The sequence below is a fragment of the Nomascus leucogenys genome, chromosome 2 (genome assembly GCF_006542625.1).
Source record: "Nomascus leucogenys isolate Asia chromosome 2, Asia_NLE_v1, whole genome shotgun sequence".
Taxonomy (NCBI): Eukaryota; Metazoa; Chordata; class Mammalia; order Primates; family Hylobatidae; genus Nomascus; species Nomascus leucogenys.
This window is the reverse complement of record NC_044382.1, coordinates 53,115,826-53,137,735: the sequence shown is the minus strand read 5'-3', so window position 1 is coordinate 53,137,735 and position 21,910 is coordinate 53,115,826. Positions and strand designations below refer to the sequence as shown.

Here is a 21,910-nt window from a genome sequence, read left to right as displayed (position 1 = left end):
TGCTGGTTCCAGTTAATTGAATTATTTGGCTAACAAGAACGTCCTTTTAGTTCTCTGAAGTGTATCAAGGCACTTTCCCTGCATTATGAACTAGAGCATAGGGAAAACAGTTATATTTTCATCAATGATTTAAGATCTTGTAGTCCCTTATGGCAGTAATTTAAAACATCAGTTCTTGTAGAGAACTGTCATCTGGAAAATTGGGCTGGAATCTGACTCCAGCGCAGGCACTGGCAATCACATAGGGGAGTTTGGGGTTTGTGTGTCTTTTGGCACTTTACGTGTATATATTTTGTTTCTTTGTCTTTTTTTTCCATCCATAAAAAATTCCTAATGTCAGCTTATTTTCTTGCAGTTTACCTTCTTTTTCCTTAAAAGAGAATATTGGAGAAAAATGTTGTTTCCCCTCTGTGATTCAGATATCTTTAGAGATTCAAACATCATCTAATCTAACATTATTACAGTTGATAAAACTGAGAGTCTCCAAAAAATTAATTGACTTGCTCTCCCTCAGATATTTGGTTAATGGAAGAAAAAGTGAGTATTTAAACCAGTTTCCTAACCAGGAGGCCTGCACAAATACAGCTTAGTGCTGGGAAATTAATTTCCACACCACCTGTAAATATGCTTAAGCTGAAAAATAAAATCTGCCAGGAGAGATTAAGAACCATTTTGCCTGGAATAGAGAAGACTGAGGCAGAAAAGAAAAATAATGGTTCTAGTGGGTGGTCCTGATGCCTGACTGGAGAGGAGGGCCAGAGAACAGTGGTAACTCGTGGGTGGCAGCAAGTCAGTAAACGGCCTGTGGAAGCTTGAGATCCTAGCAGCACAGAGGCTTAGGGATGTCCTCCACTGTTTGGATAACTTCTGAGGCCTCCAGCCCTGCCATGCTAAACTTGTAACACTGGTGCTCGTGAGTATTTAATCTATGTGTAAGGTTAAGATTACTAAGGGGGGAAGCAGAACTCCAAGTGGTTGGTGGCCCAAGGGGTTTTGATTTTCAACAGAGTCTTTTAACCTGAAACTAGTTCTAAAATTCCTTGAGCATTCTTCCATTTCACCATGTGTAAAATTTAGAAAGTTTTCGATCCTTCATGATAGGATTTAGTGTTTTCTTTTTCTCATTTTTCTGGAACAGCCTATTTCAGTAGTACAATATTTTCTTTACCTTTCAGGGGTAGTGGCAGATTATCACTAACTTGAAATGAGAAACTATAGTGAAATGAAGAAGCATTGTTTATGTTAGTAACCTTTACCAAATACTCTTAAATCATTGATATACATTAAAATGATATACATAAGGTACAGAGTACTGTGTATAATATCTTACTCTCTGGGTATTTTTCCTACTCTGTGGGTAATCTTTGTTTAAATGTGCATAGTCATTCTCTAGTAGACTATGTAAGAAACTGGAACTAGAAACTATGGGGGAGAACCAGGTACCTGGGGGACAAAATAAGCAAATTACTATTTTTCACCGTATATCTTCTGTACCTTATGAATTTTGTATCATTAATTACCTATTTAGAAAAAAATAAAATTTGCTTTTAGTATTACACAGAATAATGAAAACAGAAGATTCTAGACCTTGCTATCTCTATTCCCTGGCATATAGGCTGTTTTTTATGTGAAACCCTTCCTTCATTTGAAATTGTATACAGAGCCCCACTGTATAAAATAGTTTTTTTAAAAGGCACTGCTCTGGGCAAAGCCAGGGTAGGGATTGTTCTGGTCTCCCTCTGGTGTCCCTGGGGGTGTTTTTACAGAACCCAGTGGGTGGCAGAACATAACGAGGACTCTGGATGTAGTGGAATGAGCACAAGGTTTTGCATCCCGGCTCCACTACTTGGCACATAGCATTGAGAAAGTTGCTTGTTCTCATTGAGCCTCATCAGTAAAAACTCCCTCCCAGGTTGTTGCAGAGCTCAGTATCTGAGGCTTAGAATGGGGACTCAGTCGAAGCCAGTTTCTTTACCCCTCCTTTCTGTGCACTTGGCTCACAACATATCGAGTGGCAGGAAAGCAGTAAAAGTAGTCATATCCTAACTTTAGACTGTGAAAGTCAAAGATACTATTTTGCCAAGCTATTTTAGATTCTGGTGTTTTTTGTTTGGTTGGTTGGTTTGGTTTTTTGAAACAACCAGTAAAGGATTTTGGACTTTTCTTGGCTCTGTTGGAGGCTACCAGTTACTCTGGGGGTTGAGTAGTGACTAGAAGTGGGTATGAAGAGAACTTCCCACGTTCTGGTAAATGTTACTTCTTGACCTGGGTGCTAGTTAGGTGAGTGTGTTTGCTTTGTGAAAATTCATCATTACATACTTAACAATTTGGGCAGTCTTCTGTACTTGTATAAAAAGAAGGCTTTTAAAAATAAAAAATAATCACAGATGTTACTTTTGTGAAATGCTCTCCATTGGCATCTGTTGCTATATAGAAGCATCCTAGCGCCTTTTCTGTCTGAGAATCCTTCCTTGATCTGAAAGTGTTGACATGTTTCCCATGACCTTTCTTTTGGAGGTATATATGTCTATAACTAATTCAGATGTCTTTTGTGAAGGAAGATTGAGGTTAATAAAGGACAGATTTCATGCTCTGATCATAGTTGAGTTGGAAAGATAGCAACTTGTACACTAGTCTCTGTTTCCAGAGACTGCCTTCAACTTGATTGGCCTTTTGACCTAAAACTGTAAAATGGCACTCTTGGCTTTTAACTCAGCTCCAAGGTGACAGGGTGCTTAAAGATATTTTCTCTATTATCTTAAAAATGTCTACGTTTGGTTAGATTATAAAGTGGCAGCAGATAAATGGTTGTCTTTAATGTCAGAGAATGGGTAAATTATTGTTTATCCTACTATGAGCAATCTTAATACAATTCAAATCATAGGAGAATTTTATGTGGAAACTATTTGGAAATAAAAACAGGCAAAAAGTTTTATGTGGTTTTTGTATTTGTATTTTGCATAGTTTTGGGGCCTTCAGTTCTGTGTGGTCCAAGAAAAAAATCTCAGCCTCTCTTTATTTTAAATGTCCAAAGACTTCAGTTTTCAAATCATCTAACTCTACCAGTATTCTTTCTTGTGTACGGATAAATCAACATGAGAATATGTCTGTGCTAGGCCTTCCTGGATTGTGTTTTGGGTAATGGCAGTAGATGAGACTGAACTGGGAGTATGAACTCAGACTGAGAATGAGAATCGGAAGATTAATGAAGGAGGAAAAGGATACGAAATCTGACTTCCCCCACTACCAGAGGAAGAGAGTCTTGGTTCTCTATCAGAGGAGCGATAGACTTTATTAAGATTTATTTTTGTTTTAGCCTTGTTTTAGTTTCTAAAAATTATTCCATCTGCAAGATATGGATTTTTCAACATTTGAATAGTTATTTGAGAAGTTCATAAATGTAAATGGGAAGTGATAAGCAGCTTTGTTATAATAACAGCATCATGAGTGCATCCTATGTGCCAGGCAGTGTACATTATAATTTTGGCTTTATATTTGATCTTTAAATGCTCTTGTAAGTTACCTCTTCATTTTGAGGAACCGAGGCTGAGAGGATAAGAAACTTCCCTAAGGTCACGTAGCTAAAGTGGTAGAGCCATCATGGTCCAAGCCCAGAAATGTAGATTAATTGCCACTATTTCATTTTGAAATGTTACTTTATATTTGAAGTTTTCCTTAGGTTGCATACTTTGTAAGAACTATATTTTTTGACATGCCTGTTGGAACAGCTCTCGCAGTCTACTTATCTGACAGATGTTTATAATTGTCTGCTGACTTTTTTTTACCCTTTTTAAAATTTTTTTTAAATTTTACTTTAAGTTCTGTGATACATGTGCAGAATGTGCAGGTTTGTTACATAGGTATACCTGTGCCATGGTGGTTTGCTGCATCTATCAACCCATCATCTAGGTTTTTGTTGTTGTTGTTGTTTTTTTGTTTTGTTTTGTTTTTATGTTTTTGTTTTTGTTTTTTGAGGCAGTTTCGCCTTTGTTGCCCAGGCTGGAGTGCAATTGCACGATCTCGGCTCACCACAATCTCCATCTCCCGGGTTCAAGCGATTCTCCTGCCTCAGCCTCCCAATCATCTAGGTTTTAAGCCCTGCATGCATTAGGTATTTTTCCTAATGCTCTCCCTCCCCTTCCCCCCTACCCCTCGACAGGCCCCTGTGTGTGATGTTCCCCTCCCTGTGTCCATGTGTTCTAATTGTTCAGCTCCCACTTACGAGTGTGAGCATGCAGTGTTTGGTTTTCTGTTCCTGTGTTAGTTTGCTGAGAATGATGGCTTCCAGCTTCATCCATGTCCCTGCAAAGGACATGAACTCATTCTTTTTTATGGCTGCTTTTTAACCTTTTTAATGAGTTTGGGGAAAGTGCATTCCTTTCTCTCATATTGGGACTTAAAATTTGTGCTTTGTGTCTCCTCCAGACTTAGCAATAAGGAGAACTAGCAATAAGGAGAACTAGTGACTAAGGAGGCTGCCATTAATGCCAGTTGTAAGTTAAAGGCTCATCTTTTCCGTAGGTCTGATTCTGTGTTCTGACTCTGCCTCCAACTATGTTACTTGGGGGAAATCACTTAACCTTAGTCTCATTTGCACAATGAGAGTTGAATCAGATCTCTCAAGTACTTTGCCACTCTAAAATTCTATAATTCTATGTTCAGAATTTTATTTATTTTTTCTCCCTTCCTTCCCCCTGAATTTTATTTTATTTTTTTTTTAGAGACAGGGTGTCATTCTGTCACCCAGGCTAGGTTACAGTGGTGCAATCTTTTTTTTTGGAGATAAAGTCTCACTCTGCTGCCCAGGCTGGAGTGCAGTGGCCGAATCTCGGCTCACTGAAACCTCTGCCTCCTGGGTTCAGGCGATTCTCCTGCTTCAGCCTCTCAAGTAGCTGGGATTACAGGTGTGCACCACCATGCCTAAGTAATTGTTATATTTTTAGTAGAGATGGGGTTTCACTGTGTTGGCCAGGCTGATCTCGAACTCCTCACCTCAGGTGATCTGCCCGCCTTGGCCTTCCAAAGTGTGGGGATTACAGGCATGAGCCAAGTGGTGCAGTCTTATAGCTCACTGCACCTTAATATCCTGGGCTCAAGCAGTTCTTGCCTCAGCCTTCCAAGTAGCTGGGATTCCAGCCACGTGCTACCATGCCCAACTAATTTTTAAAAATTTTTTGTAGGGGCAGGATCTCACTATGTCACTCAGGCTGGTCTTGAACTTCTGGGATCAAGTAATTGTTTCACCTCAGCCTCCCAAAGTGCTGTAAACTGTAGGCGTGAGCCACCATGCCCAGCTGTTCTTTTAGCCAAGTATCAAACGAAAAGTGAATACTACAGTATCTGGACATAGTACACACTCAATAAAATATAGTTGTTTTTAATTGTTAGGGAATTTTCCCATGAAGAGTTTTCAGCAGTTTTTTTTTTTTTTTTTTTTTGAAATCTCAATATTAAAAGAGTGGAGATCAACCAGGAAATTTTCTTCATTCTGGATACCCCCTCCTCATGGCTATTTCTGCATAGCTCTGACCAGTAGGGAAAACTCAAGCTACTGGTGTCTGTTCTTTCGTTTCATTTGGAGTCATCTCATGACTGCCTCCTAGCAACTCTATTTGCTTTGTTCCTGGGAGATGATATACTGAGAGAAAACAGGAGAGCAACTGGTAGTAAGAGGTCTGTAGCACAATGCTGAGATTAATTCTTCATAAATACTAAGAACAGATTTGTGTTCTGAAATCAGACTCATGGATGTGTGCTTTATATGAAAACCCCAGTTCTGAAATAACTGTTATTAAAAGGTTAGAGTCAAGGCCCTATGACTGAGGAGAAGGAAACTAGAAATTACAAACTTTGTGCTTTTAGGATGATGGAGTTCAGAGTTTCTTTGCCATCATGTAGTATAGTTTACCCATAGAGGAAATCCTTCAAAAACCTTCATTAGAAAACTGCCACAGTAAGAAATTCTGCTTCTTAAAGCAGCTGCTTCTTCAGCTGTTAAGTTAGAGTCCTATGGAAGCTATTTTACTGAACCTAAATCTGTTTCTGTATTTGTTTCCTTCATATGACGGTCAATACATCTTCCCTTCTAGCATTAAATGTCCTCCCAGATCTCTCATTCTTCCCTCTTGTGCTCTCATTTGTATTGTTAGACTTCCTCCCTCTTTTTTTTTTTTTTTAAGAGATGGGGATCTCACTATGTTGCCCGGGCTGGTCTTGAACTCCAGGGCTCAAGCAGTCCTCCCACCTCAGCCTCCAAAGTGCTGGGATTACTAGTGTGAGCCACCATGCCCGGGCCCCTCCTTTTTGTTCCTACTCTTGACTCTTCATCACAGTGTCTTTCCTTACATCTTCCACAGTGCCTTCACAATGTAAATAGAAACGAAACCCACAAATAATAGCAAGACAACTTTTCTTTACTCCTGTTCTCTGTGCTTTTATCAAAAATGTAATATTTTAAACAAATCCATGGCTATTTCTGTGCAGCCGTGACCAGTAGGGAAAACTCCAGCTGCTGATGACTGTTCTTTGTCATATATTTGGAGTAATCCCATTATTATTAAAATAATTTGAAAATTATTTTTGCCCCAAGACACAAAAGCTGAAATACTCTTTTCACAAAGTATTATTGGTACTACGGCTAGAGTGATTTATAAATATATAATTAGGATTGATTTTTCTCAGTGTTTCTTCATTGCTTGGCCCCTTTCTAACCTTCATTGACTGAAAGCAGATGCTTATATCACCATCTCTGATTTTGCAGAATTGATCTGTCCTTACACTACATTTAGCATTGATTGTGTATGGAACACAAATTGCTTTTCTGATGCATATGTATTCCATAGCTCTTTCGATCTGTGACTATGCACTATAACCTATTTAATTGAAAAGAATGTGCTAAAATTTAGTCATTGTCCATTCTGCTAACAAAAGCAGTTAAAATATGCTAGAGAAATATATCAGAATTTTAAGAAAGAGGCCGGGTTTGGTGGCTCACGCCTGTAATCCCAGTGCTTTGAGAGGCTGAGGCAGGAGGATCACCTGAGGTCAGGAGTTCAAGATCAGGCTGACCAACATGGTGAAACCCTGTCTCTACTAAAAGTAAAAAAAGTTATGCATGGAAGTGCATGCCAGCTACTCAGGAGGCTGAGGCACGAGAATTGTTTGAACCTGGGAGGCTGAAGTACAGTGAGTTGAGATCAGGCCATTGCACTCCAGCCTGGGCAACAAGAGCAAAATTCTGTCTCAAAAAAAAAAAGGCTGGGCATGGTGGCTCACGCCTGTAATCCCAACGCTTTGGGAGGCTGATGTGGGCTGATCACGAGGTCAGGAGATCGAGACCATCTGGCCAACATGGTGAAACCCCGTCTCTACTAAAATACAAAAAATTAGGTAGGCGTTGTGGTGCGTGCCTGTAGTTCCAGCTACTTGGGAGGCTGAGGGAGGGGAATCGCTTGAACCCAGGAGGCAGAGGTTACAGTGCACCAAGATTGCACCACTGCACTCCAGCCTGGCGACAGAGCAAAGCTTTTTGCTCAAACAACTGGTGAAATGGAGTTGCAGTTATCTAACATAGGAAAACTGTTGCTACTTGGGAAGGTGAGGCAGGAGGATCACTTGAGACCAGGAGTTTGAGGCTGTAGGGTGCTATGTTTGTGCCTGTGAATAGCCACTGCACTCCAGCCTGGGCAACACAGCAAGAGCTCATCTCTCTCTCTCTCTCTTTTTTTTTTTTTGGAGACAGAGTTTCCCTCTTGTTGCCCAGGCTGGAGTGCAACGGCGCAATCTCAGCTCACCACAACCTCTGCCTTTCTGGTTCACGCGATTCTCCTGCCTCAGACTCCCGAGTATCTGGGAATACAGGCGCATGCCACCACGCCCAGCTAATTTTTGTATTTTAGTAGAGATGGAGTTTCGCCATGTTGGCCAGGCTGATCTCGACCTCCTGACCTCAGGTGATCTGCCCACCTTGGCCTCCCAAAGTGTTGGGATTACAGGCGTGAGCCACTGCGCCCAGCCGACCTCATCTCTTTAAAAAAAAATGAGTTAATTCAGCCGGGCATGGTGGCTCACGCCTGTAATCCCACCACTTTGGGGAGGCTGAGGTGGGTGGATCACTTGAGCCTGGGAGTTCGAGACCAGCCTGGCCAACATGGCAAAACCCCATTGCTACTAAAAATATTTTAAAAATTAGCCACGTGTGGTGGTGCATGCCTGTTCTCCCAGCTACTTGGGAGGCGGGGCGGGAGAATGACTTGAACCTGGGAGGCGGAGGTTGCAGTGAGCTGAGATTGCGCTACTATTCTCCAGCCTGGGAAACAGAGCAAGACTCTGTCTCAAAAAATAATAATAATAATAATAATAATTAGTTAATTCATGGAAAGTACTTAGTACCAGATTCTGGATACAAACAGATGTTTGTGCTTGGCCAACATTTGGAGACAGTAAAGAAAGCTTATAGAATAACCACAAATTAGAACTTGTGAAGGAGAATATATATATATAGAGAGAGTCTCTCTATTAAGTAATTTACCATAAGGGGTTTAAATAGGAATGTTTACTCCAAAGTGAATCTTGAAATCTTGGTGTTTATAATTGTCAAGCCTTTTTTTAAAACAGATTTGGTCAACAGGAAGTATTTTTTTCTAATTTTTATTTTATAGCCCTAGTCAAGCTTCTTAATTGTTAAATATTGTTATAACAATACATCTGGGCCGGGCGCGGTGGCTCACGCCTGTGATCCCAGCACTTTGGGAGGCCGAGGCGGGTGGATCACGAGGTCAGGAGATCGAGACCATCCTGGCTAACACAAAGAAACCCTGTCTTTACTAAAAATACAAAAAATTAGCTAGGTGTGGTGGCGGGCGCCTGTAGTCCCAGCTACTCGGGAGGTGGAGCTTGCAGTGAGCCAAGATCGCGCCACTGCACTCCAGCCTAGGCAACAGAGCGAGACTCTGTCTCAGAAAAAAAAAAAAAAAAAAAAATACATCTGAGTCGTACATGGTGGTTCATGCCTTTAATTCCAGCACTTTGGGAGGCCAAGACAGACAGATGGCTTGAGCCCAGGAGTTCAAGACCAGCCCTGGCAACATGGTGAAACCCTGTCTCTACAAAGAATACAAAAATTAGCCAGGTGTGGTGGCATGTGCCTGTGGTCCCAGCTACTCAGGAGGCTGAGGTGGGAGAATCACTTGAGCCTGGGAGGCAGAGGTTGCAGTCGGCAGAGATTATGCCATTGCACTCCAGCCTCCGCGACAGAGCGAGACCTTGTCTCAAAAAAAACAACAAACAAACAAAAAGTACATCTGGGGCCGGGTGTGGTGGCTCACGCCTGTAATCCCAGCACTTTGGGAGGCCAAGGCGGGCAGATCACCTGAGGTCGGGAGTTCGAGACCAGCCTGACCAACATGGAGAAACCCCGTCTCTACTAAAACTACAAAATTAGCCGGGCGTGGTGGCGTATGCCTGTAATCCCAGCTACTGAGGAGGCTGAGGCAGGAGAATCGCTTGAACCCGGGAGGCTAGGTTGTAGTGAGCCGAGGTCGTGCCATTGCACTCCAGCCTGGGCAACAAGAGTGAAACTCCGTCTCAAAAAAAAAAAAAAAAAAAAAAAAAAAAAACATCTGGGAATATAAGTGCACCCAGGACTCTAATTTTATATTTCTATTTTTAACATATGAGACAATACTTTATCCATCATAAAGTGCTACATTTTTCAGTCATATAATTAGTAGAACATATACTTCTCTGTGACTCAGTTTTTTTATTTGTAAAATAGAGATAAATAATAGCACTTCTGTCATAGGTTGTTGGGAGGGATTAAATTAGTTCTAGCCAGGTCCCATGGCATGTGCCCATAGTTCTAGTTACTTAGGAGGCCGAGTGAGGCAGGAGGATTGGTTGAGCCCAGGAGTTTGAGGCTGTAATGTGCTATGTTCATACCTGTGAACAGCCGCTGCAGTCCAGCCCGGGCAACATAGCAAGACCCCATCTGTCTAAAAAATTATTTAATTCATGGAAAGTACTTAGAACAGTGCCTGCAGACTGCTGATACTCAATAAATGTCAGCTATTACTAAAAGGAAGAGTTTGCTTCTAAGGCAGTTGGCTAATGTGTTAAAGTTAAATCCTCATTTTCCAAAACTGTAAATATAGATTTGTTGTTGGGTTTTTGTTTTTTTTGTTTTTTTTTTTTTTGAGATGGAATCTCACTTGTGTCGTCCAGGCTGGAGTGCAGTGGTGTGATCTCAGCTCATGGCAACCTCCACCTCCCAGGTTCAAGGGATTCTCATGCCTCAGCCTCCCAAGTTGCTGGGATTACAGGTGCCTGCCACCATGCCTGGCTAATTTTTTTGTATTTTTCATAGAGACAGGGTTTCACCATTTTGGCCAGGCTGGTCTCGAACTCCTGACCTCAAATGATCTGTCCGCCTTAGCCTCCCAAAGTTCTGGGATTACAGGCGTGAGCCACTGCGCCCAGTGCTAGATTTGTTGTTCTTTTATACGTAGTACATATTTATGGTGATTGTCTTTTGAATAAAAATGATTTTTATTCTTGATTTTTAAGGAAACTTTAGTAAAATATGTCAGACATAATTTTAATTGTTTTTTTTTTTTTGCCTGTTACATGTGACTATATTGGTTGAAAACTTTTTAGTTATGAAGTTTTTCTGTGTGCTACTGCCTTGTATTTTGTATATCTAGCATTTTGATTGTCAAAACACTTTTTCACCCCAAATTATGATTTTGTCATTGCAGGCAAGAAGACAGCAAGACCCTAGTCCTGGTTCCAATTTAGGTGGTGGTGATGACCTCAAACTTCGTTAATTAATAGCACAGCAGATGTGTGCTGCCCGTCTTTACATACACATTGCTTCTAGTTGGTAGAAATAATTGATTAAAAGACCAGAAACTGTGATAACTGGAGGTACTATGGTCTGTTTCTCAACCTTAGGCAGTAATAGACATCACAAACTGCCATGGTTTTGCACTATGATTATAATACCTGCATTTCTAATTTTTTAAGCATGTAGCCAGTAATAATTTGAAGTTTTTTTTCTATGCAAGCTTACCTTGTTGGCATTATTTTAGGGAGTTGAAACTATCAACTGTAAAGCTCCTTTTCTTCCACTTTAATTTAAAAGTTCATGTCATTTAAAACAGGTCAAGAAATTAAAATTATATCAGAGGGTTTTCTCCAATCATTTTTTCTATTTTTTTTTGGTACTTCTAGATGTTTTGGTTATACAGCTTCATTTTAGATAAGCATTCTTATATTTTGTTTGCCCCATTTCCTTTTGTGTTTTTATAGTCTATAGCATTTTAAAACTGCTGATGTTGTTTGCATTATTTACAGGCTAAAAACCTAGTAGCATAGAGCTGTCTGCCACAGCCTTCTGACAAAGTTTACAGTTATTAAAGTTGCAGTATCCTTTTAAATGCTAGTAATCAGCACTCTTTCTTTTTTTTTTTTTTTTTTTTTTTTTAATAGAGACAGGGTCTCGCAGTGTTGCCCAAACTGGTCTTGAACTCCTGGCATCAAGCGATCCTCCTGCCTCAGCCTCCCAGAGTACTGGGATTACAGGCTCTTTCTTTTTAAACATAAAAGTTTTAAATTGGTATTAACTCTGTACTCTGCCCCAGATTGTTTTAGCTTCTGTTCTGTAATCATGAGTTTGGTTGGAGATATTCTCCATAGATGATCTTCTACTGAAATGCCTAAAGAAGTCACAGGCTGGCTTCTGTTTTATTCAGGGATTTTTTTAAAAAGTCAATCAGAAAAGGGATACTGGAGCTTCTTCATGTATGTAACAGCATATTAAACTGGAGACAGTGATGAATCAGCTACAAAGGTAATATTGTATTAAAATCATGTTTAAGATAGCTGCTTTTATGTGTATTTTATATTGCATGCTTTTATAAAAACATGCTGGGTGATGAAAGATTAGTTTTAGAGAGAAAATGTTCATCTGTGCAGAGGATACATTTTCTTCCATTAATTCTGGAAAAAACATTCACAGTTATATATATGGTATTTTGCAAAAGGACTATTAATAGAACCTTTTGAGATGAATTAATGTAAGAATATTTTTTAAATAGGCTTACTGTCAAATTGCAACTTTTTTTTTAGATACAGACTGGAAAAAAGTGCTAAGTCATTTGGCACCTCCTTACAAATATTTTTCATGATCACATTTATTAAATGTTACGTTTCTGAATTTTTGAAAAATGTATTTTATCATAAAATGGCATTATTTTAAAGGATGAAAAACTGACACAGTCAATTCAGAAAATGAACTGAAGTCTGAATAAGGTCATTGCATTTAAAGAGCATACAACTGTACTTGATTGATGAGGGAGGTGTTACTTTCATTGTATATAGGTCTTATTTCATAAACGGATATCCTGTATCGAATAAAAATATTTGTTATATATTTGAAATCATGCATGGTAAGGAGTGTGTTTAAATTGTTATAAACAATAATGCATCATTAAAGGCCATGCTGATCTTGCATAACTATAAGTACTATGAATAAATTTGGTTGGTTTTGGTGTTGTACAGCTCACATGTTTACACACTCAGTGCCCTAATTTCCCCTGAGGGAATCGCTTTTTAAGTGATGCTTACAGTGGTGTTTTATGTTACTTTATTACAGAGCTCCTTGGTTTTTTACTTCTGCACTTAAATTTTTTTAAATAACATGATGATGGTACATTTCCTCTATTGTCTAGCTAAGGGCTTTCAGTCCACCAGTAAATAAGATCAAATGCTCTTAAATGTTCCTGTTACCATCCTAATGTAAATACTGGATTTTCCTGTCATTTAGCACCGTACTGCTTCTGTCTGTCTTAATGCTGGCATTAAGATCATGAGCCCTTTTTCTCCAGTAGTACAGGCTTTGAAAACTACTTCTATTAAGTTATTGATGCAATTTGATATTTTTTCATAATCTATATTTAAACAAAATTACATCATTGCATCATCTTTTCTAAATTCATCTCCATTAAAACTTGCCTTAAGCTACCAGATTGCTTTTGCCACCATTAGCCATACTGTGTGTTTGTTTGTTTAATTACTTTCACAATAAACTTCCGTGTAGTAAAAACAGGGTCTTGGCTCTTTATTGACCTAACCCAGTAATTTCTAAGAAAGCAACAACAGTGGCATCTAGTGGTAATTTCTGTTGATTCCAAAGAAGACTACTTTAAGTATAGGTATCACAAGGTATACAAATCCCGCAGTGTATATTATGGTTTTCAAGAAATCTGGTTTGATTTACCCATCCTGTGAGATATGACCATAAAGTAGTGATGTTGGGAGAAAGAATTTTAAATTACACATCCAAATTAGTTCCATCTTTCAAGCTAGTTGTTTTGGAAATATACAGCCGTTTTGATTGTGCTGGTATTATATCAAACATTCTTAAAACTCCTGGCATTTTCCTACAACAGAAAAGCCCTTTTCTTTGGAAGTATGCCTTAAGCTTGACGCATAATAAACAGATTTACTCATTAACCACCAGACTTACTGCAAATGACAAAAATGCCTTTAAATTCTGAATTGACACCATTAAGGGAAATTCTAAAGAGTAGGATTCATGCTCTGAGAGTTAATTTCAAAAAATTGAGCAGTAACAGCATGGTTTTAATAAGTATATCACTTCTAGAAACATAATTGGATGTGCTAGCTTGGGGCTGCTTGGTGAAAAATATCTTACTTGATTTATGCCTCATTTGGCAATGGGGAGCTTTTCAATCTATAAACCATTGTGTTATCCATAACACATTACCCCAAAACTTAGCAACTTAAAACAATAAATACATATCATCCCACAGGTGAGTCACAAATCTGGAAGTAGCTAAGATCAATGGTTGTGGTTCAGAGTTCCTCATAAGGTTAGAGTCATTCTGGGCTACAGTCATCTCAAGGATTGGCTGGATGAAAGATCCCCTTTCAAACCCACTAATGTGGTCATTGACTGGCCTCGGTTCTTTGCAGCCTGCTAGGTTAAAGGCAGATGTTCCTTGCTAGATGTTGGACAGAGACCTCCTTCTGTTTCATGCCCAGTTGGGTCTTTCCATAGGACAGTGCACAGCAGGGTAGCTGGCTTCCCCCAAGGCAAGTGATCCAAGAGAGTGCACGCCCAAGTTGAAAGCAGTCTTCTTTTTTTTTTTTTTTTTTTTTTTTGAGATGGAGTCTCGCTCTGTTGCCTAGACTGGACTGCAGTGGTGCAATCTCAGCTCACTGCAACCTCCACCTCCCAGATTCAAGCGATTCTGCTGCCTCAGCCTCCCGCGTAGCTGGGAGTACAGGTGCCCATCAACATGCCCAGCTAATTTTTGTATTTTTCATAGAGACGGGGTTTCACTGTGTTGGCCAGGCTGGTCTCAAACTCCTGACCTCAAGTGATTCGCCCACCTCAGCATCCCAAAGTGCTGAGATTACAGGCGTGAGCCACCATGCCCAGCCAAAAGCACAGTCTTAGAACTGAATCTTGGGCTGCCATATTGTATGTTAGAATCAAGTCACTGGGTCTGGTCCACACTCTAAGTGGGAGGAATATTAAGCTTCATCTGTTGAAGGCGGGGATGTCAAAGCATTTGTGGACATCTTTCTAAACCACCACAGTGATATTACCAAATACATGTAACTACGTATAAGATACTTTTGGTGTTTTGCCAGGTACGGTGGCTCACGCCTGTAATCCCAGCACTTTGGGAGGCCAAGGTGGGCAGATCATGAGGTCAGGAGGTCGAGACCATCCTGGCTAACACGGTGAAACCCCGTCTCTACTAAAAATACAAAAAATTAGCCGGGCGTGGTGGCGGACGCCTACAGTCCCAGCTACTCGGGAGGCTGAGGCAAGAGAATAGTGCGAACCCAGGAGGTGGAGTTTGCAGTGAGCCAAGATCGCACCACTGCACTCCAGCCTGGGCAACAGGGCAAGACTCTGTCTCAAAAAAAAAAAAAAAAAAAAAGATACCTTTGGTGTTTTAATCTAAACATTCTTTAAAGGTAAGATTTCAGTCTTGCAGATTTGAATGCATGATTCCCCCTAGATAGCATCAATCCCTTTTCTTGCATCACCATCATGTATTCATATATGGCATTTCAAAAATGTTCCAAAGCTAAAAAATGACAGTCATAGAGTGAAATCATGGATGGAAATGGCGGTTTAGTTTGTTTAAATATAGAATATTCTAAAACAGATAAGTCACTGTTTGAGTCAACTCTCAGCTTTTGGTTAGAAAATTTAGGCAACTTAGAATTAAGGTCGTTATTGGCCTCATTCAGATTTCAGAAATGTTGAGGAGATGTGAGTAGATGAAAATAAAAGGCCAGGCGCAGTAGCTCATATCTGTAATCCCAGCACTTTGGGGGGCTGAGGCAGGAGGATTGCTTGAGGCCAGGAGCTCAAGACCACCTGGACAACATAGCAAGACCTTCATCTGCACAAAAATATTTTTCTTAATTAGCCAGGCATGGTGGTGCACACCTCTTAAGTCCCAGCTACTTGGGAGGCTGGAGTGGGAGGATCGTGTGAGCCAAGGATTTTGAGGTTGCAGTGAGAGTGAGCTATGATCTTGCCACTGCACTCCATCCTGGGCCACCAGAGCAAGATCTTACCTATAAAAATAAAAATGGAAAATGTTGAGGCTCTATTTTTTTTTTTTTTTTGGAGACTAAAACAAAGTATGGTTATCATTTAGGGGGGGAAATATCCAGTGTCCAAAATAAACATGTTCCCTGCTCACAAGGAATCTACACTCTAGCTCAAAAGCTGACCAAAGGCAGTAACACTGTTTAAGTTATATTGGAAATACTGGCTCTTATAGTACATCTATTCTAGTCTGGGTGGTGAATAAAAGCTTCCCTAAAGAGACGTTTGAGGGTGGATGTGGTGGCTCACGCCTGTAATCCCAGCACTTTGGGAGGCCGAGGCAGGTGGATCACAAGGTCAGGAGATCGAGACCATCCTGGCTAACATGGCGAAACCCCGTCTCTAGTAAAAAATACAAAAAATTAGCCGGGCGTGGTGGCGGGCGCCTGTAGTCCCAGCTACTCAGGAGGCTGAGGCAAGAGAATGGCATGCACCCAGGAGGCAGAGCTTGCAGTGAGCTGAGATCGCACCACCGCACTCCAGCCTGGGCAAAAGAGCGAAACTCCATCTCAGAAAATAAGAAAAGAGACGTTTGAGCTAAGATCTGAAGGATGGCAGACCTTACGCTAGCTAGAGAAGGTACTGGAGGTAGCTAGCCAATAGCTTGGCAAGTTTGAGAACCTAAGAGCAGCTGAGTATGACTGGAACAGAAAACAGGGGGCTGCAGCAGTGAGATGAATCCAGAAGGACAGATTCCACCCAGCAGAGGGCAGGGTAAGAGTCACAAGCAGTGCTGGACTGGCCTTTCCAACTGTGTTAAATAAAACATTTGGACCATTCCCAAGGGTGAACAGGAAGCCATTGAGGGCTTATGACCTTGATGGAATCGGTGCTTGAGAAAACTCAATTTTATTTGGGGAGAATAAGACTGGAGTCAGAAACTTGGTCCCACTGATCATATGATATGGTAACACAGGAAGATTAAGGGTAGCTTTGTGGGCATGGAGACATTTCAAAGCTATAAACAGCACAGGAGGCATAATTCACAGTTTTCCGAATTTCTCTTATCAGTCAGGATAGGCTGGTTATGTTGCTTTGTTTTTTTGTTTGTTTGTTTTTCTGAGATGGAGTCTCATTCTGTTGCCCAGGCTGGAGTGCAGTCGTGCAATCTCGCCTCACTGCAACCTCCGCCTCCTGGGTTCAAGCAACTGTCGTGCCTCAGCCTCCCGAGTAGCTGGGATGACAGGTGCCCGCCACCACACCCCACTAATTTTTTGTATTTTTAGTAGAGATGGGGTTTCATCATGTTGACCAGGCTGGTCTCGAACTCCTAACCTCAAGTGATCCACTCGCATCGGCCTCCCAAAGTGTAGGGATTACGGGTGTGAGCCACCACACCTGGGCTGGTGTGTTGCTTTAAAACACCAAAAAAAATTTATTGGCTTAAAGATTTATGTCTTATATGCTAAATACTCATCAGGGGTTGACCTAGGCTAACAAAGCAGAACTGGAGGACTGCCAGCCATTGTGACAGAACCAAGAAAGAAAACAGGTAATGAAACAGGCATTGGCTTTGAAAACTCACCTGAAATTGATACACGTGACTTCTGTTTTCAATGGACCAAGCAATTCACAGCCACACCCAACTTCAGTTGTGCAGGGAACTGCAACCCTACTTTTTGCCCACGAGTCAGAATATTTGTGAATTGCTCTAATGACTACAACAGGCCACTCTTTCAATTGTTTTACTTTCCTTCCTTCAAGAAAATACACTTATCATGGAAGAAAACCTAAAAGTGCCTGCTAGTCAGGCAATTGAGCTAAGATTGTGTGTGGAGACCAGGATCTACACACCCAGTACACAGTGGTGGGACAGGGACAGAAAAATTGCAGGAAGCATTTGCCTTCAGAAAGGGGAAGAATGAAGTCACTGGTCAGTAACAATTATGAAGTGACACTGGAGACCATTTGAGGGCCCTCTGCCCTAACAGAGGGGAGTGTTCTTTGTAAGGCCTATTAGGATGGGTTCCCTGCTCCACCATTTTTCATGACTTTTAGCCCCATCCTTCATTTGCTGTACACATTACCTGTCATTCCTGCTTTCAAACTGGCTTTAAAAAAAAATTGACTGGGTGCCGTGGCTCACACCTGTAATCCCAGCACTTTAGGAGGCTGAGGTGGGTGGATCACCTGAGGACAGGAGTTCAAGACCAGCCTGGCCAACATGGTGAAACCTCGTCTCTACTAAAAATACAAAAATTAGCTGGGCGTGGTGGCACGTGCCTGTAATCCTAGCTACTGGGGAGGCTGAAGCAGGAGAATCGCTTGAACCTAGGAGACAGAGGTTGCAGTGAGCCGAGATCACACCACTGCACTCCAGCCCAGGCGACAGAGTGGGACTCCGTCTCAAAAAAAAAAAAAAAAAAAAAGGAAAAAATAACTTGGCAAATGCAATTAATAACAACCGTGGTACTAAGATTGTTTTCCAAGTTCTTCAAGTAAGATTTCAAGCTTGTTACATTTCTTCCCTTCCAAGTTATCACATGTGACAGTTTTACCAGAAGGATTGACATCCTTCCAAACACCAATGTCAGTTCCCCCAATCACCATCCTTCCAGCTACCCAAGCTGGGAAAACTGTGTCGTTATTCTTGACTCCCAGTCTCTCATCTCCCACATGCAATCTGTAAATCCTGCCAGTGGATTCCATCAATTGTCTGTTACTATTAGATTTTTTAAAAATTTAGTTATACACAAAGCATTTACCTGTAAGCCAGACACACAAGTACAGACCTCCTAACAAATCTGTGAGATTGTTACAGATTTTACAGAAGAAACTAAGGCATGGAGAAGCTAATTAACTTGTCAAGGCACAAAGCTATTAAGTGGCAGAACTGGGATTCAAATTTTGAGTCCCTGAGCTTAATCACCATGTTCTGACCTGAAGCTGTCCCTGCATGTCTGGCTTTGACTGCTACCATGACTACTTGTCCTCCCTAAATATGCTCTTCATTAGCCGATTCCATATTTCTGAACATCCCCACCCTCAGTTTGGGGGAATGGCTATAGCTGACATTCTCCTGAATTGGCCTGCTCCTCCCAGGCACCTTCTGCTTCTATTCTGTGTATTGGGCTCTGGGCCAAGGCCTCCTAATGTCACCATCCCAAAGTTACTCCCACCTTGGATAAAAACCTGGGTCAATCAACATTAAATGAGCAAAGATAAACTTGTTTATTTTCTTAGAGATAGGGTCTCATTCTGTTGCCTAGGCTGGAGTGCAGTGGCACGAACATAGCTCACTGCAGCCTCAAACTCCCAGGCTCTGCCGGGCGCGGTGGCTCACGCCTATAATCCCAGCACTTTGGGAGGCCGAGGCGGGCAGATCACAAGGTCAGGAGATCGAGACCATCCTGGCTAACACGGTGAAGCCCCGTCTCTACTAAAAATACAAAAAATTAGCCAGGCGTGGTGGCGGGCGCCTGTAGTCCCAGCTACTTGAGAGGCTGAGGTAGGAGAATGGTGTGAATCCGGCAGGCAGAGCTTGCAGTGAGCCAAGATGGCGCCACTGCACCCCAACCTGGGCGAGAGTGCGAGACTCCGTCTCAAAAACAAAAAACAACAACAACAACAAAAAACCTTCCAGGCTCAAGTGATCTTCCCACCTGAGCCTCCTGAGTAGCTGGGACTACATGCATGTGCCACCACATCTGGCGTGTGTGTGTGTGTATGTGTGTGTGTGTGTGTGTGTGTGTAAACGGGGTCTTGCTATATTGCCCAGGCTGGTCTCAAGCTCCTGGCCTCAAGCAATCCTCCCACTTCAGCCTCCCAAAGTGCTGAGATTATAGGCATGAGTTACCACACCTGGCCAGATAAACTTTTGTTGTTGACTGACATTGTTCACAGAAATCTATCTGCCTAGTATTCCAACAGGGAATTTCTTAGGGCTCTCCCCAACAACTTTGTTCTTCCTGTTTTGGGGGTTACCCAAATTAGAAATCCTTTTCACTTTGTTATCCAGAATGATGTGGTTTCTTCTTTGTCTTGCCTCTCGCACAACCCCACTGGGCTTATCCCACAACCCCACTGGGCTTATCCCACCCCAATTTAGGCCCCACCCATCTTTCTCCTCCAGAAGTAAGTCCCCTCCAAGTTTTGAGAGAGTCTTGCTCTGTTGCCCAGGCTGGCATGCAGTGGGGTGATAATTGGCTCACTGCAACCTCTACCTCCTGGATTCAAGTGATTCTTGTGCCTCAGCCTCCCAAGTAGCTGGGACTACAGGCATGCACCACCACACCCAGCTATTTTTTCTATTTTTAGTAGAGACAAGTTTTCACCATGTTGGCCAGGGTGGTCTCAAACTCCTGACCTCAGGTAATCTGTCCGCCTCGGCCTCCCAAAGTGCTGGGATTACAGGCATGAGCCACTGTGCCCAGCCAGACACTTTTAATTGACTAAGATTGCTCCTCACCAATCTTAAGATTTTTCCCCAGATTTCCTTCCCAAGCTATCTAGCCCAGCTGCCCAACTAGGCATTTCTAAACATATCTTTAATGCTTGTCATAGTAAGGAATAATGACCCCCTGATTCCTGTCCTCTGCTACTCTATTAGGTATGATTGACAATGTTTTATTTTTCCAGAAATGTTCTTCCTTTTTGATAAAGCCAATGTTTCTTTTATTTTTGTTTTTACAGAAAAAAAGGCCGGGCTGGGGGGCACGGGCGGTCATAGTATGCATACTTCTCCAACTGGCTTTTTTCTCTTGGAGTTCCTTCCGCATCAACATAGAGACCTACTTCACTTTTTATTATTTATTTATTTATTTAGAGACAGGATCTTGCTTTGTCATCCAGGCTGGAGCCCCAGGGCTCAATAATCACAGCCCACTGCAGCTATCCTCAAGCTATCCTCCCACCTCTCAGCCTCCTAAGTAGCTAGGACTCCTGGCCGAACCTACTGCCACCACACCAGCTAATTTTTTTTAATGGAGACTGGGTCTTGCTATGTTGCCCAGGCTGGTCTCAACTACCGGGCTCAACCGATCCTCCCACCTCATCCTCCCAAAGTGCTGGGATTACAGCTGTGAGCACTGCTCTCAGCATTCACCTTTAAAAACATATCTAATTATATATATATATATATATATTAGGGTTTATTTAGCCACTTCCCTACTGGACATCTCAGTGACCCAGTTCTGTTGTTTTGGCATACAATGCTGCAGTGGACAACCTTCTCCATGTAGTTTATTTTAATCAAACAGCGACTTCAAATTTTGATAGAGCCTCCCAAGATACACTAGTATCAAGCCAGTTTGAGAATTTAGTATGCCACTCTCTCCCCTGCTGAAAACCTTCTTCCAGGGGCAATGTAATGGAAAGGACTTGGGTTCTGCGCCTAGAACCAAGGAGCTTTGGGTCTTTAACCTCTCTGGGCCTCACGTATTCGCCTATGTAAAGTCAGTATAATCTCGCGTCTCAGGTTGGTTGTGAGAACCCAGAGACTGCCTCCGTTAAGGCTTGGCATCAGCAGAGGCCTCGGCTGTCCTTTACTTTCAGGGTGTCCCGGGGCACGGGCCAAAACCTCAGTCTGAACGTGCTAGAGGAACCTTCCTGTCCCTTGCAGATTAGGAAAACTGTGGCACAGAAAGCGCCAAGGGGTTGGTCAAGACCCCCACAGCTTTGGTCCACGCTGCTGCGGGCGGCTTCGGATCCTGGTCCCGGGGGACTGCGCACATTTGGATGTGGTCAGCAGGGAGGCCTGGCCCGGCCCCTTCACCTTCTACCCAGTCCTCTCCCCCAACCAATTCCGACCCCTAACGCCCACAGTCCTCACTCGCTTTCAGTTCGACCCCTGCCCCAGGGGCGACTGGGTGAGGCCGTCATTCCTGAACAACTAAAAGCTGCTGCGGCCAGCGTCACCTCCGGCCCCAACGGAGACGGTGGGGAACGTGAGGCTTAGGGACTCCGCGTCCTCCCTCCTGCTGGGCCTCAGCGTGCCCTCTGTACTTGCCTTCTGCGACCAGTGAATGTGAGTGGGACGTATGTGTAGACAGCAGACGGGTGTTGTGCAGCTGTGTGATGTGTGTGTTGTGTGGTGAACCCTTCTTTGTGTAGATATATTAAGTATGTGTGCTGTGGTGCACAGATGTAGGGGCTCACGAAGTACTGGGCTCCTTGCTCCTAGAGCCCCAACAGTTCCCAACGTTACAGCCCTGCCCGGCTCAGCCTCCGCAGAGACGGCGGCGGGACCCGGAGTTTGCGCGTGCGCGGCTCCGCCCCAGGCTCCTCCCTCGCGCTGGCACTCCCGCCTTCCCC

General features: G+C 42.4%; 1 protein-coding gene across 4 annotated transcripts in view; it reads left to right on the top strand.

Annotated features, from left to right (window-relative positions):
* Positions 1-13,102, top strand: part of CBFB (core-binding factor subunit beta) — a 76,508-nt gene extending 63,406 nt beyond the window's left edge. For 3 of the 4 annotated variants that reach the window (XM_003262871.4, XM_012505114.2, XM_003262872.3), the window contains one exon: positions 10,755-13,102. In XM_003262871.4, the coding sequence (XP_003262919.1) occupies positions 10,755-10,777 (23 nt within the window). In that variant the 3' untranslated portion in view covers positions 10,778-13,102. The remainder of the gene's footprint in view (positions 1-10,754) is intronic. The other variant, XM_030795623.1, reaches the window with a different exon arrangement.
* Positions 13,103-21,910: the final 8,808 nt, after the last annotated feature.